Source organism: Macadamia integrifolia, chromosome 5 (assembly GCF_013358625.1).
Source record: "Macadamia integrifolia cultivar HAES 741 chromosome 5, SCU_Mint_v3, whole genome shotgun sequence".
NCBI classification, from domain to species: Eukaryota; Viridiplantae; Streptophyta; class Magnoliopsida; order Proteales; family Proteaceae; genus Macadamia; species Macadamia integrifolia.
The window spans coordinates 10,087,828-10,108,086 of record NC_056561.1 but is presented as its reverse complement, the minus strand read 5'-3'; the positions used below and the strand labels follow the sequence as shown (position 1 = coordinate 10,108,086).

At 37.2% G+C, this 20,259-nt stretch overlaps 3 protein-coding genes, 1 long non-coding RNA gene and 3 other non-coding genes across 9 annotated transcripts in view; 5 read left to right on the top strand and 2 right to left on the bottom strand.

The window, feature by feature from the left end:
- The window catches only part of LOC122078434 (pentatricopeptide repeat-containing protein At5g66520-like), an 18,370-nt gene extending 16,759 nt beyond the window's left edge, over positions 1–1,611 (bottom strand). For 2 of the 3 annotated variants that reach the window (XM_042644409.1, XM_042644410.1), the window contains exon 1: positions 1,201–1,611. In XM_042644409.1, coding sequence (XP_042500343.1) covers positions 1,201–1,345 — 145 coding nt within the window. In that variant the 5' untranslated portion in view covers positions 1,346–1,611. The remainder of the gene's footprint in view (positions 1–1,200) is intronic. The other variant, XR_006140068.1, reaches the window with a different exon arrangement.
- Positions 1,612–3,360: 1,749 nt separating this feature from the next.
- Positions 3,361–3,994, top strand: LOC122078971. The gene is made up of 2 exons (XR_006140241.1): positions 3,361–3,463; positions 3,578–3,994. It is a non-coding gene; the product is annotated as an uncharacterized LOC122078971 (long non-coding RNA).
- Positions 3,995–7,760: 3,766 nt separating this feature from the next.
- Positions 7,761–11,500, top strand: LOC122079186 (myelin transcription factor 1-like protein). The gene is made up of 4 exons (XM_042645446.1): positions 7,761–7,878; positions 7,979–8,743; positions 9,661–9,833; positions 11,004–11,500. Exons 2-4 carry the CDS (start codon positions 8,018–8,020, stop codon positions 11,110–11,112), a joined length of 1,008 nt encoding a protein of 335 aa, XP_042501380.1. The 5' UTR covers positions 7,761–7,878; positions 7,979–8,017; the 3' UTR covers positions 11,113–11,500.
- A 1,130-nt stretch (positions 11,501–12,630) lies between these two features.
- Positions 12,631–12,710, top strand: LOC122080473. Its single transcript, XR_006140767.1, has one exon. It is a non-coding gene; the product is annotated as a small nucleolar RNA Z199 (small nucleolar RNA).
- A 299-nt stretch (positions 12,711–13,009) lies between these two features.
- On the top strand, positions 13,010–13,096 carry LOC122080475. Its single transcript, XR_006140768.1, has one exon. It is a non-coding gene; the product is annotated as a small nucleolar RNA U54 (small nucleolar RNA).
- An 86-nt stretch (positions 13,097–13,182) lies between these two features.
- LOC122080477 lies at positions 13,183–13,277 on the top strand. The gene has a single exon (XR_006140770.1). It is a non-coding gene; the product is annotated as a small nucleolar RNA R64/Z200 family (small nucleolar RNA).
- A 1,907-nt stretch (positions 13,278–15,184) lies between these two features.
- On the bottom strand, positions 15,185–19,720 carry LOC122079312 (chaperone protein ClpB1). Its single transcript, XM_042645678.1, has 7 exons — positions 19,511–19,720; positions 17,604–18,787; positions 17,239–17,420; positions 16,501–17,123; positions 16,135–16,414; positions 15,842–16,039; positions 15,185–15,753 (listed from the first exon to the last, which is right to left on the bottom strand). The coding sequence occupies exons 2-7, from the start codon at positions 18,754–18,756 to the stop codon at positions 15,454–15,456; spliced, it is 2,736 nt and encodes a 911-aa protein (XP_042501612.1). The 5' UTR covers positions 18,757–18,787; positions 19,511–19,720; the 3' UTR covers positions 15,185–15,453.
- Positions 19,721–20,259: the final 539 nt, after the last annotated feature.

Here is a 20,259-nt window from a genome sequence, read left to right as displayed (position 1 = left end):
TATCATCAAACATAAGAAACCCCAGTTTTTTTTTTTTTTTTTTTTTTTTTTTTCTTTTCTTTTCTTTTTGGAATATTTATACTTTTATGTCAATGTCAATTTCAATTTCAATAAAGATTAAAAAAATATATTTTGAACACAGATTATTTTACATCATTGAAACAATCAGTTTTCTCAAATATACTTAAAATGCCACTGCTTGCAACTCTTCTATTGGATAAGAAGAAGACAATTAAATAACTCTTGTTCCACATAGAAGACTTGAAGACATGATAACATTCTAGTAAACTTAAGAGGATATGTAACGGGGAGGGAGGAGAAACACAAAGAGGAAATGAAAAGCAAAAGACAAAACCAACCATTTCCTCCATTGCCAAACCTAAAGCTTCCACCACAATGCAACCCAAATAGAGTTTTCAATTTGCATTACACAAGTGGCCCAAGCAAAAGGGGTCATCAATAGTAAACAGCATTCATAAAAATCCAAAAAAATATATATATATTTATGGGGCAAGAACAAATCACAAGTTCAATTCATGACTAAGATCTTATTTATGTATGTTCTATAACTTCCAGTATTTTTTTTTTATTTTTTATTATTATTAATAAGTTTAGCCTTCATTTGCTAATTATAAGCACACACTTGCAGATACAGACCTTTCAACTTTTCATCATGTTCTTTCAGTAGAAGGAAAAGGGTTTCCTGAAAATAAAAAATAGTCAAATAAACCCTAAACCTACTGAATGGTGGGCCCAAGTTGAGTCATTCACAGGACTTGTTATTGAACATCCAAGATAAAGTAACTACTGATGTTAAAGTAAACCAGAAATTCTAAAACTGATTATACTTCACCCAAGTTGAGTCATAAATCACAGGACTTGTTGGACACTCATAATAGCACCAAATAAACAGATAAAAGAACTAGCAGCATAAGTTAATAACAGAACAATCAACAAAGAAACACATAATTCTCTATTCCTCAAAACCCCAAAACGAAATAAACTTGAATACAATGCTCCCCCATTCCTGCCCAAGTTCCTTTGACAAATTTTTATTAAAAAATAATAATAGACACCAATGAGAAACACGCCAATGTTACATTTTCCATTTTAAAAATGAAAGAAACCAGAAGAATTGTCAACTAATCAACCAATATACACTAATGAGAAACACGTCTCGATTCGATTCAAGAAGCACACCTTCCTTAGCTTGCGGAGTAGGATCAAACTGAGACTGATCAAAGGTCGGGCGCTCCAAGAGACCCGCACCCCCTTTCGACCATCCAAACCTCGCTTTCGAAGACATGGAAGCTATTCCATTGCCAATGGTTTTGTTCCAAGACATAGATCAAATTTAAGTGATTCGACGATGGAGAAGAAGATAACTGAGACACTTTAAGATAAAACGCAGCTGGTCTGCTACTAATAGTGGCAGCCATCTCCATGAGAGGGCTAGAGAAAACTCTAGTTAGGCTACGTTTGGAAGTCCAGAAAAGAAAATAAAAATTTCAAAATATTTGTATTTTGAGGACTGAGATAGATACATAAATTTTTTTTAAAGAAAAATAAGTTTCTTTTATTGATGAGTTTCAGAGTGGGGGAACCGGATAGGGGAAGAATGAGTTTTTACAGTAAAACACATCTTTATTTCTGTTGCTGTTATAATGTTAGAATCCAATAAAGTAAATGAAAAAATTCAAATTTTTTGAATCTGAGAAGAGAGATATACTCGTAAAAAAAAAATTAATATATATATATATAATTAATTAATTATAAATTTTGTCATATTATGCCTTTTTTTTTTTTTTTTTTTTTTACTTCTAGACATAATCTTTTTTTTGAAGGGGATATGTAATTAAGTTTCTCTTTGTAGTTGAGCAGTATTATTTTGTCCCCCTTTAAGCCATGTTTGGACACTGGATAGTTTTTGTTGTGTATCAAAAAAATAGACCTCACAAATATTTTTCTCTAACTCTCTAAGTTCATTTTGATTTTTTGTGAGTTGGGGTAGACTAATTATGAAGTAGTATTCTTTTTTTTAATGCATTCCAGATCAAGAATACACTATAAGATGATAGATATGACCATTATGTATTAGAGAATGTGGCAAATTTTGGAACATGCTCTCTCACCTATTTCACATTATTATTATTGAATCTATTGACTTCTACTCTTCACTCACAAATTGTTATAACTAGCCTTCATTCATCTCCAACGTTAGTGATGAGGCAATAATAAAATTTGTTATGTTAGTTTTGTACAAGATTGCTTTTTTTCTATTTCAAAATTTCATTACCAAGTGTCTATTTCATAAATTGTCTTTTTCGACTATACTAAAAAGAATAAGAAAAAAACAAGATTCGAGGGGATAATGGCCACATAAATTAACCATTGTGTCATCATGAATGTTGTTTTTATTATTATTATTACTTTTTTTTTTTTCCGTGTTTCCTTTATTAACATGTTTCTTCCTTTCTAGAAATCAGGCATCCCAATTCATCCATGTAAATCAATTGTTTATTTTGAAGTTAAAAGTACACATAGTGAAAGTAACTATTTTACTCGAGCAAGGAAGTGTTTAGTGGCAAAATTAATAAAGTAGGCTCGGAGGAGTAAGGGTGTTAATTGGTTCAATTCCGATGTGAATGGGTCAGTTCCATGCAAGATTTTTGAGGTAAATTAAGATCGAATATTTAATCAACAATTCATGTGTGTTGGAGGGCAGGGCAATATGAATCAAGCCAAGAGGAACTCTTTCTGTGGGGGGCGGGGGCAGAAAGGGACAAACCACAAAGTCTCAAGATAAGTGTACTGAATTCATGTAAGTTGATTGGATCAAATCGAGGATATTGGTCAATCTGATTTGGGATTTGCAGAACAATTTAGCAATACCAGTACAGATGACCAGGGCAGGCTACCCACATTAAGATCTTGGATCAGGTATTATTGGCTGCTCTGGATTTGAATCGGAAGACTCAGATCTAGTCCACGATGGATGAGTTTTAATATTTCAGTTCAAGTGACATATTGGTGAAAATATGAACAGTTTGGTCAGAATCAGATATATTATGTTTAATTTTGTTGCATGTTAACTATGCATTGGTGGCCTCAGAGACCTAAACATTGTGGTCAATTCTGACATAAGCAGTGATATCTCACATAATGACCCAGCTGGCCAAAGAGTTCAGTCACATAGCTGATGCGAATCACCAAATCATTATGCTGACTAGTTTGATATCTCTCTCTGTTGTCTCATTGGTTCTGCTGAATGCAAATCAACCTGTCTTTTTTTTTTCCTTTTTTTCCTTGCGAAATTTGGAAAATGGGTAATTTTATTTTTTCATGTCATTGCTGTGCAGATGTTTCTTACTTACAACAAAGTTGCTGTCAGATCTGCAATACAGTAAAGAATGTTGGGTTTTGCATATTATGAATGGACCATGGATTGAGGAGCCTGCCAAAGGTAGCAGAGCCCACTAAAAATTGAAGCCATAAGTGGTTTTATGGATTGACTTGTTTATTTGTTTTCTTCTGGTTGATCCATGCTTAATTTTGACTGTTGATCTGTGTCCATCAGTGGCACGACAGCGAATGTTGGAGAACAGCTAGCTATTTGAATTGCAAGAGCGGTTTAATTCTGAAGGGCTCAAGTTGAGGATTGCAGTTCTACAGTAGTCCAAATGATGTGGTCTTCTCTAGACAACAGAAGTTGAAGCTCATGTTAATATGATGCCCAACCATGGGCAGCTTCATGCTTCATCATTAATCTAAGGTGTTGATATTAGATCTTGAAACAAATAGAACAATGATGGGAAACTGGACAGACTTCATTTGTGCCTTGATTGGTAATATTAGGTTTAGAAACTATTAGTATGACCAGTTTTTAGTACCAAGCACATTGGTTTTATGCTTTTGACTATGTATTTTCTGAGTAATTTGCCTACCGTGGAAACAGTCCAATGTCTAGTTTATTAATCGTTGAATTTGCTTCTAACCCTCTTGACCTATTGAGTTACCTAATGTTTGTGCCTCACATTTTCATTAAATATTACATTTTAGATACCTATTTTATTCTCATAATTTCAACTTTACCAATACTCTACACTTTTGGTAGTTTCATGCTGCTACGACTCCTGGTGAGTGATGTTGCATCCCACTCCCCTACTGCTATCAAACTAACACACTACCCACCCACCTCCCATCCCCTCACCCAGCTGCATCTGCACCCTCAACCTTTTCTGCTGCCCTATCCCACAACCCTCTCCCAGTTTCCTGTTGCACAGCTCCCACATCTTGCTGCCTGTATGTACCCCATCAGCAAGCATCTGTTTTGACAACCCTCTGTCACTCTCTCTCCCTTCTGTTACCTTGCCCCCACAACCCTTATCATGCAGATGCCCCTTTCCTGTGGATGCATATCCATATGCGGTTGATGAAAACATAGGTCAATGTCATTGGATGAAGCCCGATGGTTGGTTAAACAGGAACGAAAAGGAGTAGAAAAAATATCGCGGGAGGGTGCTTTACGATCATAACTGATAAACCATGAGGTCATTCATGGAGTTCTTTTTCCCCGTGGTTGTTGTCCTTAAAAAAGTGTTGTTACCGTTTACCCTGAACTCGCAATGAGTAGTTTGTTTAATAAAGAACGCAGAAAATAACTGGAAATGAGAAGGTTGGAGTTGCAGAGATGGGACTTGGGAGGGAAGCTGAGGGAAATTTTGGAGATATAAACTGAGTTTCTAAATGGATGAAATGGTGTTTTCTTCATTATTTTTTGCCATCCTTGTCGTTATTATGATGGTGTTTGGTTTCAAGGGTTTCTTTCTTGAAAGTGGGTAGACGTTTTTGGAAGAATATGAAAGTGACTTGAACGTGAGAAAATGACTGTCGCTTTCTTACTTCTCCTTACACATCACAATGAATAACAACTGCTTGGTGCAGCTGATGAATTATGCAGAAAAAGCTACATTCACTAAGAGGTCTTGAGTTGGAGTCTCTTGGCTGTTATTTACTTCCCTTCCTTTTTTTTTTCAAAAAAAAGAAAAAGACAAATCACGATGAATTGGTCTTTGTGGGCTGACTAAAAATGAAATATGGCCTAAGGAAGAAGTTACTGAATAGAAGCAGACAAGTGAAGGTTGAAGCTAATATAGATAAGAAGGAAGAAGTCACTGTTTTCTGTATCGATGAAGCTAAAACCGGAAGCTAAAACCAGAAGCTAAACAAGTTGTGGCTTGTTCTTGTATTGATGAAGCTAAACTGGAAAAAACAGTGTTTTCTGGTCACAACAGTAGTACATTGTCCATTATGTAGCAAGAAGAAACTAAGGGTAGTCTTTTCCATGACGAAACAAAGCTCAATTGCCTTGTTGAAAAAGAACCCCAATTTGAGGTTGATTTCGAGGAAAGAGCTCCCATTGAATTCATCCTTCCACTTCAGTTTCTTGGTGAATAAGACTGCAAGTTGCTGATTTTATGTGTACAATATATTTTTCCCCTTGGGTTGAACTAGAAGATTGGTGATGGTCATGTTATAAGGATACTTCTACACTTTAAAACACTTTAAAATTCAAGGACTAGTTGTTTTCAACCCCAAGGGAATTTATGCAGTTAAAACTGGCCAACAAATGAATAATAATCAATTTCTTCATAGCAACACTTTAACAAAGTGACAATCAACCTCAATGTGCTTAGTTCGTCTATGGGAAACAGGGTTACTGGCAATATAGAAAGTTGTCTAATTGTCACAAAACACATCAATATATTTAGTAATAGGAAATCCAAACTCTGGAAGAAAATATTTCAACCATATTAACTTGGCTGCATTGCGAGTCATAACTTTGTAATAACCACTTAGCTTTTGCATTAGACCTGACAACTGTGGTATGTTTCTTATTCCTCCATGTAGCAAGGTTTCTACCAACGAGGGTAAAATAATTAATCGTATAGCTAGTTGTAGATCTCCTATCACAATATCTGGTTTATTTATGGTAAGATAAATAACTTCTCAACCAAGTGTCTGTATTGATGCTTATCTGCTTGTTCGTCCTCATCATGAACCCCAAACTTTGGTGTAGATCCAAGGTGTGTCAATAGGTGTAATAGTCTTAGATAGGAGATCCAACACATATTTCCTCTGGGATAGGTTAATGCCTTTTTTACTCCTCACAACGACAATCCCTAGAAAGTACCTAAGGATACCCAAATCTTTCATCTAAAACTTGTCATAGTAAGACTTAACCTCAGTAATGCTAGAAGTTTCATTCCAGAGACAATAAATTCATAACAAATACAACCAGTACAACCATCATGGGATGACATCGATGAACAAACACCAAATGATTGAAGTAACACTTACTAATCACCATAACGAATTTTTTAAATCAGGTTTTAGGAGAGCGTTCCAGGCATTGGATTGTCTTATGAAGTTTACACACCATACTAGCACTATCACCCTGAGCAATATACTAAGGAGGTTGCTTCATATATATCTCCTCAAGAAAATCGCTTTAACGAAAAGCATTTTTCATGTTCAACTTACACAACAACCAATCAAGATTAACAAGAAGTTATATGCATCCGAATAGAATTCAACCGATCAACTAGAGAAAAAGTGTCAAAGTAATCACTACATACATCTCAATATACACTCTTGCTACCAACCTGTCCTTAATCTGTTTAACTTTCTATCAAGATAATACTTAATAGTGTATACCCAACAACATTACACAACCTCCTTATTTGGAGGGAGATCACCAAAGTCCATGTCTTATGAGAGGGCAAAACAACCATTTCCACATCATACCTAAGGCAGGGTACAATGACCCACAAGGTCAAGAACTATGCCCAAAAGTAATCCATTTGATAAATGGGCTATCAAGCTGGATCTAGTAACAACTCCAGATTCTAGGAGGTTCAGACAAAATATAATGGCTAGGACAAAAATCTACCCACTAGTTTCTGCATGTCCAGGGCTTGTGGTTGAAGTCAGTCAAATTAATAAGGGCACAAGAGCCCTGCCTGTTCGCGTTCTCCCATGTCTAGACACATGGGGTGGACTGTCAAGGGCAAGGTCATCTTTTCACAGCCTGCCCCATGTGTCTGGGCGGATTTATTTATTTATTTATTCAATTAATAATTAGGCCAACAAATAAAACCTACTAATAGACTCTTTATTACTTGGGTCCTGTTTAGGTGTGTTAAGCAGGCCTCCTAAAAATGGTAGCCCATCCCTTTCCTTTGCAAATGTTATTTGGTTGGTCCATTTGTAGAGAGGTTTATTTGGTTAGCCCAAATATTTGTCATGTAGCATGTTGAATTTAATTCAAAATTTTTGGACTGATAGAACCAAAGACATCTACTCATATGTTAAGTTTTAGTTCAATACTTCAATCGCCAATGAAACAACACATGAGAAAATCCAACAAGAAGACTTTCTCTGATCATTTCACAGCCCCTGAGAGGAAGTAGGAGAATACAACTAGGTAGCATTCTTTTCCCTGAATGAAAAATTAGTTATTTTTGGCTTTAAACCCATCCTAGCCCAAAAATCTAATTTAGGGCCAGGAAGACTTGTATTTCCAGGCCAGCCCAACTGTTTCCTTACCTCTTCTACATGAGAGGAGTCTAATTCCAATGGTCAACCAAACAAGATCAAAAGTTAGTAATTTCCTATCTTTAGACACAGTTTTCCTTACTTTTATTTGTTTGAGAAAAGGGGAATGCCTCTTACAATTTAGAAAAGAGTTTTATGGTAATAACTACTTCAACTGTTTTCAATACTTCCATGCCTTATAAATTGACTTTCTCATTTCAAGGTTTTGAGCTGAAGAAATTTACCAGAAAACAAAAGCTGAAGAACTCATTCCCTTACCAGGTAATCCTCTCTCTCTCTCTCTCTCTCTCTCTCTCTCTCTCTGGTGTTCTTGTTCATGGGTTACAGATTAATCAAGAATTGTGATCTGAAATTCTTGTAGGGGCATTAGAAGATTAAAAGAGTTGTTGCTGCCAATCAAATGATGCTGTTGAGAAGCTCCTCCACTCCAATTTTGTCTTCAGCGCTCACAGGGAAACCAGGAAGCCTATTAAGATCAACATCATCTGGTGAAAACCATCTAAAATTATCATTTCTTGCCGATCCATCTCCAGTGATGTTACAATCAAAGCGTATTCTTCGGGTAAACTCAGACGGAAATTTAAATCTCTCAATTTTACCTGAAGAAAAGGAGATTGAGATCGAGAATGAGACTGAATCTGATCCCCCTGTTGAGTTCAATGAAGTTGATTCTCCGGTTAAATTTCTTGAATCGCTTGTTACAAACCCTATAACAAAGCTCCAACAGATTCCATCATTCTCTGTTTATGAAAGGGATTGGTTAGAAGAAGAAAAGCAGAAAAACATGAAAGAAATTGATGAAACAGGGGAAGAAGAAGAAGAAGAAGAAGATGATGATGATGATGAAGAAGATGAAGAGGAAAAAGAAGAATTTAGTTTCAGTTGCCCTCAAATGAATGGTGGTTCTGCAAATCAAGAGGAAGATAATGAAGGGTTTGGGTTCTTCCAGGATCCACCGACATCTTTGAATATGGCTATAGGGTTAGGTCTTGGAATGGATCGAGCGATGATGACGAAGAGAAGAACGGTTGATTATGAGCAATTGCAGCAACATTATGAGAAGATTATTGAAGACAATCCTGGAAATCCACTCATGTTGGGAAATTATGCTAGATATCTATACAAGGTAAGGGTGTCAATGTGTACCGGATTCCGAAACCATATTACCGGTACCGAATCAAACCAAATTTAATTTGATATAGTATCGGTATGAGGTATATATACTGAGCCGGTATTTGGTATGATATCGATATGTGGTATGATACGAAAAACACACCATATTCTATTAATATCCTACCAAATATTGGTACCATACCAAATACCGATATCGAATATCGAACTAAATAGAATCGGTCAAGTATCGATATGAGGATCCTATACTGAGTTGATATTCAGTATGATTTTGGTATGGGTATATATGCATATATTAGAGTATTAGACCGATACTATACCGAACTAAATTGACACCCTATAGATAGATCCCTTCGAATCAAGGGTAAAATGGTAAAAAACAAGTTTTAAATGAAAACAAGGACAAATCCATCCGATACTGATGACTTATTCATTGTTAATCTTTGGTCTTAATAGTTGATACTTCTTAATGTGGAATGTCCTTTTCTTTTTTCATGTTCCTCCACAAATTTGAATGAAAAAAAAAAATTTAGATCGATTTTTCTGGTGCCCACACATGGTGGGGCTTGAGATGCGTGCAGGGGTACCGGGAGGATAATTTGGATCCTACAAGGGTTTGTGAACCCTAGGATGCTGGATGAACTTCCTCTATAGGTTGAGGAAAACTTTTTCCAAGAAAATTTTGCCAATGACATTAACCTTTTTGATGAGCATTACTACTTCTGTGTGGACCAATCGTGGGGTTCTAAAGCCACACAGTGAACGGAATCCTTTCACCATGGTTTTGGGGAAACTCGATCTTTTTGTTGATTTTTTTTTTTCCTTTGGGTGTTAATATCTTCTTCTCAATTTTTTTTTTTTTTTTGTCATAGCATTATTGTAATTTTATTTATTTATTTTACACTATTGAAGGTAAAGGAAGACTACAGGAAAGCAGAGGAATTCTACTCTAGGGCAATCTTAGCAGAGCCAAATGAGGGTGAAGTATTGTCTGAGTATGCTAAATTGAGATGGGAAATCCATGGAGATAAAGAGAGAGCATCTAACTACTTTGCACGTTCTGTTCAAGCTTCCCCTGAAAACTGGTAACTATTCCATTACTTGGTACCAAGAAAAAAAAAAAAATCTGATTATGTAATTTGGGTTCTCACCAAGCTAGGTAAATGGTTCTTGTTTGGTCTAGGTGTGCAACCTTGGCCAGCTTTAGGCTCAAATTTGATTTGCATCAGGCAAGAAAATTAGGGCTAACCTTTGTTCAAAATTCATAATTTCATTAAGTCATGTGGAGTTCCTTTTTTCTGATACTGATGGTAATGCTGAAGGTGGAAGATCAAGGGATCATATTTGTTGTTTTGACTTGTATTTAGTCTTGGTTCCCTTGCACTTTTTCCCCTGTTAACGTCTTCCATTTTTTTTTTTTTTTCATTGGAGTTATTTCACAAAGACTTGCTATGGATTAATATACTATTATTGAATTTTAGCTAAAAATGAAATCATTAATTTCTTGATCCATCCATGCCAGTTCTTGACCCATCCATGTTGTGTCAAAAGCTCAAAATGTGGGTATGGAAAGCTTCCATCGTGATCTTTCTAGCCATGTTAAGTTGAGGGTGTGTGAGAGGTCCGACCCTTTTGTTGAGATTTGATAGGGAATTTTAGTTCTGATGTACCTAAAACAATTCATATGACTTGCATTAATATGATCAAAGACAAACATATTGACTTAAAACCTAAAATAATTATCACATTGACTTAGATGTGTCGAAAAGAGTTATGGATATAATTTTTTAATAAATGAATCAGAAAAAGATTGTTACGCTGATCTTATATAGATTCCTTTATCCTCTTCCCACATAATAAATAGTGAGTTCTACACTTACATTCTCTCTCTTATTCTAACCAAGTGAGTCCCTGTGGATCACATATTTTTTAATCCCTCATTGGTCTCATTGGTCTAGTATGTACATTTCTTCTTATATTGTCCTCATAGAAAACCCTCCCACTGAATTAAAGTTATTTATGATTAAGGCACTTTGACACAATCACATAACTCTTGAGTTTGAGGTTGAAGCAAGGTCAAAAGAAGTCATACAACTCAAAGACGGCCCAACTTGACCCATTGCTTCCCCTATGCATGAAGATCTCTCTCTCTCTCTCTCTCTCTCTCTCTCTCTCTCTCTCACACACACTTTTTGGTGTCAAAAAAATGTAGAGAATGAGTTATGAAATGGCAATGACTAGTTCATTTCTTGCAGTCATGTACGAGCAGCGTATGCTTCATTCTTATGGGACACTGAGGAGTCGGAAGATGAACAGGAAAACACTCAACACCTTCAACAACTCACCTATGCAAATGCCAAATAATTTTTTAACTTTTTTTTGTCTTCTTCTGAGGTAACATGGCCTTGTTCAATAGAGGCTTTGGGATGCACCAGTAAGAGGAAGTGATCTGATTCATATGGAAGGAACCAAAATAGTTAAAGACAGGCCTAAAATGACCATCGGTGAAATAGTGAGAAAAGACATCCAACTTTGATCTTGTCTCAACTATGACCTGAAATAGAGTTGTTTGAAGGGTAAAGATCCATAGCAAACCACATTTTAAGTGGAATTTTATTGAATTGTTATGTTCCTTCCTTTTACTATTACTACTATCTTTTTTTTTTTCCCTTGTCTTTGCAAGGATCCATGTAGCTGACCTATGTGGTTGGGATATTGGCACTGAATTGTTATTGTTGTCATCTATTGTTTCCATTTTTTTCTTTTTGTTATTAAGAATCTAAGACTCCATTAAGTGAAAAGCATGAGAAAATCCAATAACATGAGAAAATCCAATAATATAAATAAATTGAGTTTCACTCTTTCTCCTCCATTGGATATATAACATGTACAATTACCGAAAAAAAAAAAAAAGGATATATAACATGTACAAATGAGCTATATGATTGAATGGTCATACAGTATTAAATATTTTTTAAGATAAAAAATCCTTCCGTTTAATGTAGGAAACGTCAGACACCTGAGCCAATGAGAGCACAAATGGGAACATCTTCAGACCATACAAGGGGTAGTATGATCATTTCATACTTGTTATGTCTAGGCATTTGGTAGCTAGGGATTTCAATCCAATTATTGGAAGGGATAAGCGTTACATGCACTGCAATCGCAATACCTCTCGTTGAATGCAACTAAAACTTGGTGAGAGAACACGTTCACTATCACTAACTTGGTTGGTAGTTTAGAGGAAGGAAGCTCTTGCCCAATCACTACTCGAGTTGACACTTGATTGTGGATTCGAATCAACAAGTTTTACTATCACTTGTTAATTTTGCGAAAGTGTTATTTTTTGTATGAGAGGTTATGATCACTACCATGGACGATTTTAAGAGGCTGCGAGCATAGATTTTAAGATGAATGTTACATATTGTTCCCAAAGCAATAAGGGGAAGAGTTATGGCAAGCAAGCTGGGCCATACTTAATAGATAATCTTTCGATGGAGCCCGAATCTACCAACCCTAGCTTCTTATGCCACCAGATTGGAATCTTTTGCCATCGTAAAAATCTTAAACGTGACAGTTTTAGATTCCAATCCAACGGACTTAACTCCTTAGCGGCGCAACTATGATAATTACTTTACGCCCTTCAGTCGTGTCACAGCTACACTAGGGTTTTCGTAGTTTCTCTTTTCTAGGGTTTCGGCATGGTACGTGTCTATAAAAAAGCCTTCATGTTCATTAGCTCTATGCGTCTCTCTCTCTAGGATCTCTTCCTCTTCCTTTCTTTCTGCTTCTGATCAAATATTTTTTCTTTAATCTCCGTTGTCTGATGGGTTTTTCGTTAGTTTTCGTAGATTGTCGTCTTTGCCGCACGTCATAGAAGAAGAATCAGATGATGAGAGAAAAACTGCAACAATATGATCGATTTATTTCATGATTCGTATGTATTTAAGTCTCTGATGATCTTCTTCTTCTTCTTCTTCTATTCATCTTTTCTTTTTAATTTTTCTTCTCCGTTCTTTTGATTATTTTTCCTTTAGAGAAAAAAGAAGAAATAATGAATCTTTGGGTGGATATGATGAGTAATCTTTTGGTCCGTGTTTCTGAATTAACCGTGACCGACAAATCTTTACCAATCTCTGATCTCCCTTAGATTTTGAACTTCTTAATGTTCGAAAAATCAATTTTTTTTTTATTTGATTTTGATTTGTTAACGATTGAGTTTAGTAGGAAAAAGCCTAGCTTTCTTTGTAGTTCTCATGTTGGCTCGATGATTACAGCCCTTCCTGGGCAATATACGCTATTCTGATAATTACTTTCACAGGCTGAAACTCTTCCGAGAATGAGAGCTACTGATTTAGGTTTTCCCTTTTCATATTTTATTTTGGGGGTTATTATTATATTAATTAAAAAAAATTATTTATTTTACTTTTAATTCTCTTGCGGTGATGAATTATGAATTCTTCACATGTCAGACTTCAGAGATTTTTCAAAAAAATCTATGAGAAGAAAATTCATTTTTCTGAGCAGAGATTATTAATCTTTACATGCCATGTCCAATATCCAATCAGATTCCGATGCTACAGGATTGGTCTTAGCTGTGTCTCCTCACAGTAAACAGATATGAAACTGTTGTGGTTGTGCCCATGAGCATAATGGTTGGGTGGTTGAAAGATTCTAATTGGTCCCTTCTGCAATTCAAAATAATAGACATCCAACTTTAAAGGTAGATTCTGAAATCTCAACTGTGCCATCTGTTGGAACAATGGTTTTGTCTTGGAGATCTTATTTCAATCCTTTCATGGCATAAGAACTTAGAAGTTGAGGTTGTGATATTCAGAATTTTCAGAGAATGATGGATGCATGTAATCTTTTTGACCTTGAGCAAATGGGTACCTCTTTCACTTGGAGTAACAAACAATTGTGATGAATTGGATTAAAGATTTGGATCAATTACTAAACAATTCTGCATCAGCCCTCTCTCAACAGAGAAAATGAGGTAATTGATGTGGCACCAAAAGTCCCAAATATTTTACTTGAAAGTGGAAATCAAATACTAATTGACTGGGAAGAAGGCCTCGCACTGGGCAGTTCAAAGGAGACAGTAGAATAGAATTTTGAAGCTCAAAATGAAATCTGGTAATCAGACTTATTCAGAGCCAAAGGTATTTCAGGAAATTTTAAATATTCTCAAAGAGGAGGTATTACAGAAAGCATTGACTGGGAAGGCCTTGCACTGGGCAGTGAAGAGTAGTCAGTGATTCAAGTGCAAGCAAATGATGTTTGATTTTCCAACTCTTGAGGTGCCAGATGGTGGTTCTCAAACATCTTCAGTGTTATCAGGATTCAGAATGCATCACAAACACAGCTGAAGGCTCATGTTAAGCAAAACTTTCATATCCCCTACAGCAGGTGGAAGGTGAAGAGCATAGTTTTGTGTCCTGATGGTAAAGCAAAGTCCCTTCAAATAGATGGCAATTTTCTACCAGATGGAGGAATTATTAGGCTATTCTCACCCAAAGATAGGACATTTACCTTCTCAAAACTGTTACATTTTGGATTCTGAAAAAGAGAATCTTAATTCCATCCCCAATTAAATTACCCTGATGTACATTCTCTTTTTCTATTTTCTACGAATTTTCTTTTCTTCAAAAAAAAAGTTTCCTTTGCATTGGGGGAATTATACCTGCTTTTGTAAATAGTGAAACAATAAACATTTGACCAGCCGACTGGATCCCAATTATCCAGTTCCCACAAAATCAAATCATTTCTATCAGATCAAAGATGAGTTCCCTTGATGATCAGTATTTCCGTCAATGGTGATTCTTGAAAAGTACCTCTTCATCTGATTGGATCCCAATTATGTACTTCTTACTGCTGATTCATGAACTGCTGCAACTTCCGAGTGGTCCTCTTGGAGTGTGGTATTGTTTGATGTAGGCAGAGTTGCATGTGGAGGCACCTGTTTTTTTTTTTTTTTTCAAGATAATTTTCTTTTTCATCATTGAAAGCCCTGAACTGAGGGTAACCCCACCTTTGATCAGAAAAGAACCCATTTATCTTTTTATCCCATTTTCCATGTCTCCTCTCCCTACTCTGATAAACAGATCACATGTAAGAATCACAGTAGACAGCATGATTTCTGGAGTAGTTTCCACAACACTTGAATGGGAAGAGATGGACAAATGGCGAATCTAACACTATGATGTTCCCAAATGAGACAGGTATCACCATTTAGAAGCTTTCCTGCTGCTATACCATTTATCATCTACTGATTACCTGAGGTTGGTTGTCATCCAACATTATCTCCGACTCTTTATTCAAAATGCCAGGAGGCATCTGATAGCAGAAAGCTCAACACATTGTAGCCCAGGAAATTTCAGCATCAACTAGTCAATAAGATAATGTTACACTGCACAAGAACAGATATCCACAATAGTTGGAAAGGGAACAAGCACTCAAAATTTCATTAATTTCCAACACAACTTGAAAAACAAAAGACCTTCTGTTGTGGATACATGATAGGATAAAAAAAGAAGTAAAGAGCAAGAACTTGAGAAGCTAGCATTCAAATTACAGACTAAACACAAAAGTTCATTACATGTCGAACAAGTGACTGAAAAAGCATTATCACACAAACCCTTCCCTCCCAAGTGGGGAATGGGGAAAGGGTTAACCCAGTAAGAGGTCTCTTTTCCTAGCAACTCTTCATTCCTCCATCTCTTCATCATCATCAATAATTTCCTCTATCTTCAACTTCTTCACTGCCTGGGAACCATCACTTTTTGGCCCATTTGGTATTTCGATCAAAATATCCGACTTTTGACCAGTTGCTGCATCAACAATCCCACCATTCTTCTCAACCCTATAAACAAGCTCCTTCTTCCCAGGACCAGCATCAATGAAGACGGTAGAGTTCTCATCTATCTCCTCCCGTACAAGCATCCTCGATAACTCGGTCACCACTTTCCTCTCGAGCCATCTTCTAATGGGCCTTGCACCATATACCTGAAACCATGGAAGGCAGTATGTATGAGTCTCTAATCCAAAACAAACAATTATATGTACAGCAACACAACCATTCTAAAATACTCACTGGGTCATAGCTTTCTGCTAACACAATGTCCAGAGCAGCATCTGAGACTGCTAACGCAACACCCCTCTCAGCTAGACGGCTTGCAACATCTTTCATTTGCAGTCTTGCAACTTTCCTCAATTGCTCGTGTGAGAGAGGATCAAAAATAACAATCTCATCCAGTCGATTAAGGAGCTCTGGCCTGAAATGCCTCTTCACCTGCCACACATAACGCCAAGAAACAAGCATGAGAATACGTTTCAACAAAACCACAGGCCATACAGAATGGTAGGTGCATGTTATCCAACTCTTACCTCTTGCATCACAAGCTCCCTTGCCGCTTCCATCGGACACTTGCCCATGAGGCCAGTTAGGAGATGCTCCGCTCCAAGGTTTGAAGTCATGATGATCACTGTGTTAGTGAAGTCCACAGTGCGTCCTTGGCCATCAGTCAATCTACCATCATCAAGAACTTGAAGGAGTGTATTGAAGACAGAAGTATGTGCCTTCTCCACTTCATCAAATAGCACTACACTGTAAGGCCGCCTCCTCACTGCTTCAGTGAGCTGCCCACCTTCTTCATGACCAACATATCTGAAACATCACAGAACAAGAAGTGAGCAAGAAACATAGAAAATATAGGCACTGGGCTAACTAGTAAACACAAATTGATCACTTACCCTGGTGGGGCACCAATTAATCGAGCAACCGAGTGTTGCTCCATGTACTCAGACATATCGATCCTTATTAAAAGGTTCTCATCATCAAATAGTTGCTCAGCTAAAGCCTTAGCCAACTCAGTCTTACCAACACCAGTTGGACCTAGGAAGAGGAATGACCCAGTTGGTTGTTGAGGCCTGCCTAAACCAGCCCTGGACCTCAACACTGCCTCTGAAACAGCATTAACTGCTTGGTCTTGACCCACAACTCTCTTATGCAGCCTCTCACCAAGACCCATCAACCTCTCTTTCTCATTTTGGCCAAGTCTCGTAACTGGAATACCAGTCCATCGGCTCACAACTTCTGCAATCTGCTCAGGTCCAACAGTTTCAGTAAGCATTAGGTTGTCCTCAGAAGTTCCTTCAAGCTTTGCTATGGCAGCTTCTATCTCCTGGAGGGCTCCATATTTCAAGTCCGCAACCCTAGCCAGATCCATTCTTCTCTCAGCCTCTTGTAAAGTAATCAAGAGCTCTTCTCGCTTCTGTTTCAGCCTCCGGATTTCATCAATCCTTTGTTTCTCCTTCCTGTACTTCATCATCAATGGCTGTAATTTGTCTCTCAAATCATCCAATTCTTTCCGGACCTGAATGAAGAAAAATGAGTTGTCATGAGGATGAGCAATGTGGTGATAAATAAGATACATTACATAAGCTTAATCTTGATATCAACCAGGTAGTTTTAGAGTCATAGATACTCACTTCAACGAGACGAGCTTTACTAGCTTTGTCCTTCTCTTTCTCAAGAGCATGCAATTCAACTTCTAGATGGATTCTCCTCCTCTCAAGGTTATCAATCTCTTCTGGTTGACTATCAAGTTGAACTCTCACATTTGCACAAGCTTCATCAACCAGATCAATTGCCTTATCTGGGAGATGCCGCCCTACACAACCACACATCATTGATCAGCAACCACAATTTCAAGTACACTGATCTCGTCTAGTGCTCTCATCCAAGGTTTCAAAGCAGTGTTTAATCAATTAACACCAATTGGCCTAAAGCCTAAATACCCAATCCATTAAAATGAGAATTAAAGCCAAAAAGGGAAAGAAACTCAAAAATCTACCTGTAATATAACGACTGGAGAGTTGGGCAGCAACCACAAGAGCTCTATCCTGTATCCGAACACCATGGTGACCTTCATACCTCTCCTTCAGCCCTCGAAGAATGCTTATCGTGTCAGCAACACTGGGCTCTGCAACATAAACTTGTTGAAACCTTCTCTCAAATGCAGCATCCTTCTCAACATACTTCCTGTACTCTTCAAGGGTGGTGGCACCAATGCACCTCAGCTGACCGCGAGCAAGCATTGGTTTAAATAGATTCGCCGCATCCATTGAACCTTCCGTTCGACCAGCTCCAAGGACAAGGTGAATCTCATCAATAAAAAGAATAACTTTACCTGCAGACTCCTCAACTTCTTTCAGTACAGCTTTCACCCTCTCCTCAAATTCTCCCCTATATTTTGCTCCCGCTACAAGAGCTCCCATATCCAATGCAATCAACCTTACATCAGCCAGATTGCTTGGGATGTCTCCTCTCACAATCCTCTGAGCAAGGCCTTCAACCACTGCAGTCTTCCCAACACCTGGCTCTCCAATCAGAACTGGATTGTTTTTAGTTCTTCTCGAGAGAATTCGAACTACCCTTCTAATCTCTTCATCCCTTCCGATAACAGGGTCGAGTTTCCCAGCCTGTTCAACAAGGTCTCTACCATAGGTCTTTAAAGCTTGGAAATTGGTATCGCCTGATGCACTCTCCACTTTCGATCCTTGCTTCCCCCTAAGCTTCTCAACCTCAGATTTCACTCTTGCTGTACTAATTCCAGCCTCTTTGAGAAGATCACCAATTTGGGAATCCTCAAGAAGACCAAGGATTAGCTGGTCGACAGCGAGATGGGTATCACCACGGGACTTCTGTAACGATTGGGCTCTTCTAATCGCCTTGATTAGAGAAGTGCTTGCAGGGATTTCATCAGGGGCTGGGCTCTGGGAAGGGATTTTCCTCAGTGCTTGCTTTAGAACACGCTCAAATGAATTTGCAGCCTCATCACCTTCACCTGCACTGGAGATTGCTTGTCGGAGTATACCGCCTTGGTCTCCCATCAATGCCGAGGCCATGTGAAGTGGGGTGATCTGCGCATGGCCGGCTTCCATAGCCTGTTCATGTGCCCCGGCAATAGCCTCATTTGTTTTGTGGGTGAACTTATCTGGATTCATGATATAATCGATCAACGAATCAAACAAAAAACCTGCAGAAATTGAGACACATCCAGAATGACAAAAAACAGAGGTTAGTATACAATATCTAGAGAAATGACAGGGAAGTGAAAACTGAAGCATAAACAAGAACAATGAAGACGAAAGGAAAAGGGAAAAAAAAAAAAGGTAATAACAAATAATCAAGAGAAAAATACGAATTGGGTTCCTGCAAATAACGGAAAATTAACATAGAAAGAAGCACATAGTAGCTATGCGAGTAGCAATTGGCATAGGGAAAACAACAATCGAAAATCCAAATCAAGAAAAACAGTCAAAGACTACAATGGGATTTGAAGAGAACACTATCCCTGCAATCGGAAAACAGAAACGGAAAGAAGAAATGGGTCCCTGTAACTAAAACTATCTTGGCCGAGATTATCATAGAAACCAAACTAAAGCAGTTATACAAGTCCTAGTTGTGAAGAACAAAGCGATTATAACCAACCACTCGAGAACCCAGATCAAGAAACAGTCAGAAGCCACAATGGGCATTAAAAATGGAATGATTGTCCTTGAAACAATCACTGAAACAGAATCAAAACATCAAAATTCACCCAATTTCAATTCGGGAAAATAGCTAGTATCTTTCCAACAGATCCAAAACGGAAAAAACAGAGCAAATGGGTTGTGAAGCAGAGAAAAATCCGTCGAAGCTATTATATTGCCAAAGTGAAACTAATTGAATGTCAAATCAAACCAGCAAAAGCTCCATACCTCTTTGCCCAACAAGCTAATATGAAAGTTTAAAACCCTTCTGCAACTTCGCTTGCGATAGAAATAGATTCTCAAACTCTCTTCTTCAAGATTAAGGCTTTGATTCTGCTTTCGTTGCTTCAAAAAATGAACTCCGTTGTCGTTTCAGATACAGAGTTGATCAAAGCAGAGTTTATCTTTAATAGAGAGAAGAGAGAAATCTGGAAGAGGAATGTCAGAAGGAAGGAGATGGATCGGGTGGGCCCTGGAAGTTGCTAGAGAATTCGAGAGTTTTCATTGACATGTAGACTTTCCAGTAACTATGCATACGATCAGAACCGTAAGATAGATTTCGGTTTATTGATTATTGCCACGTACGCTAATATAGAGATTCGTGACCGTTACTATTTTTTTCCCATAAGAATCGTGACCGATACTATTTTTAGGGTTGTTTGGTAATTAGGAAAAGGAAAGAAAATATTATTTAAGAAATTCTCATTGTACTTACAAGTATTGAATCAAGAAAATATTCGTTTTTGAATTTCAAAATTCTCTTTAGCGATGTTGAATTTTTTTTTACTATTAAAAAAAAAATTCTTATCGAAAACACTAGAAAATACAAAAAAACATAAAATCTTTTCTTTTCTTTTAATGGGAATAAATATATATATATATATATATATATATTTTTTTTTTCTTACCATTTCATTTTTTTACTTTTCTTTTCTTCTTTTTTTTTTTTTTTTTTTTTTTTTTTTTTTTTTATTT

Bases quoted from the DNA above. Each gene is read 5' to 3' on its own strand.
- LOC122079186 (XM_042645446.1), top strand. From the start codon at position 8,018: ATGATGCTGTTGAGAAGCTCCTCCACTCCAATTTTGTCTTCAGCGCTC. The intron at 8,744-9,660 runs GTAAGGGTGTCA...ACACTATTGAAG, and splicing joins ATGCTAGATATCTATACAAG to GTAAAGGAAGACTACAGGAA. The intron at 9,834-11,003 runs GTAACTATTCCA...CATTTCTTGCAG, and splicing joins CAAGCTTCCCCTGAAAACTG to TCATGTACGAGCAGCGTATG.
- LOC122079312 (XM_042645678.1), bottom strand. From the start codon at position 18,756: ATGAATCCAGATAAGTTCACCCACAAAACAAATGAGGCTATTGCCGGG. The intron at 17,421-17,603 runs GTAGATTTTTGA...GTGGTTGTGTAG, and splicing joins CTCCAGTCGTTATATTACAG to GGCGGCATCTCCCAGATAAG. The intron at 16,415-16,500 runs GTAAGTGATCAA...GTGATGTTTCAG, and splicing joins TTAATTGGTGCCCCACCAGG to ATATGTTGGTCATGAAGAAG.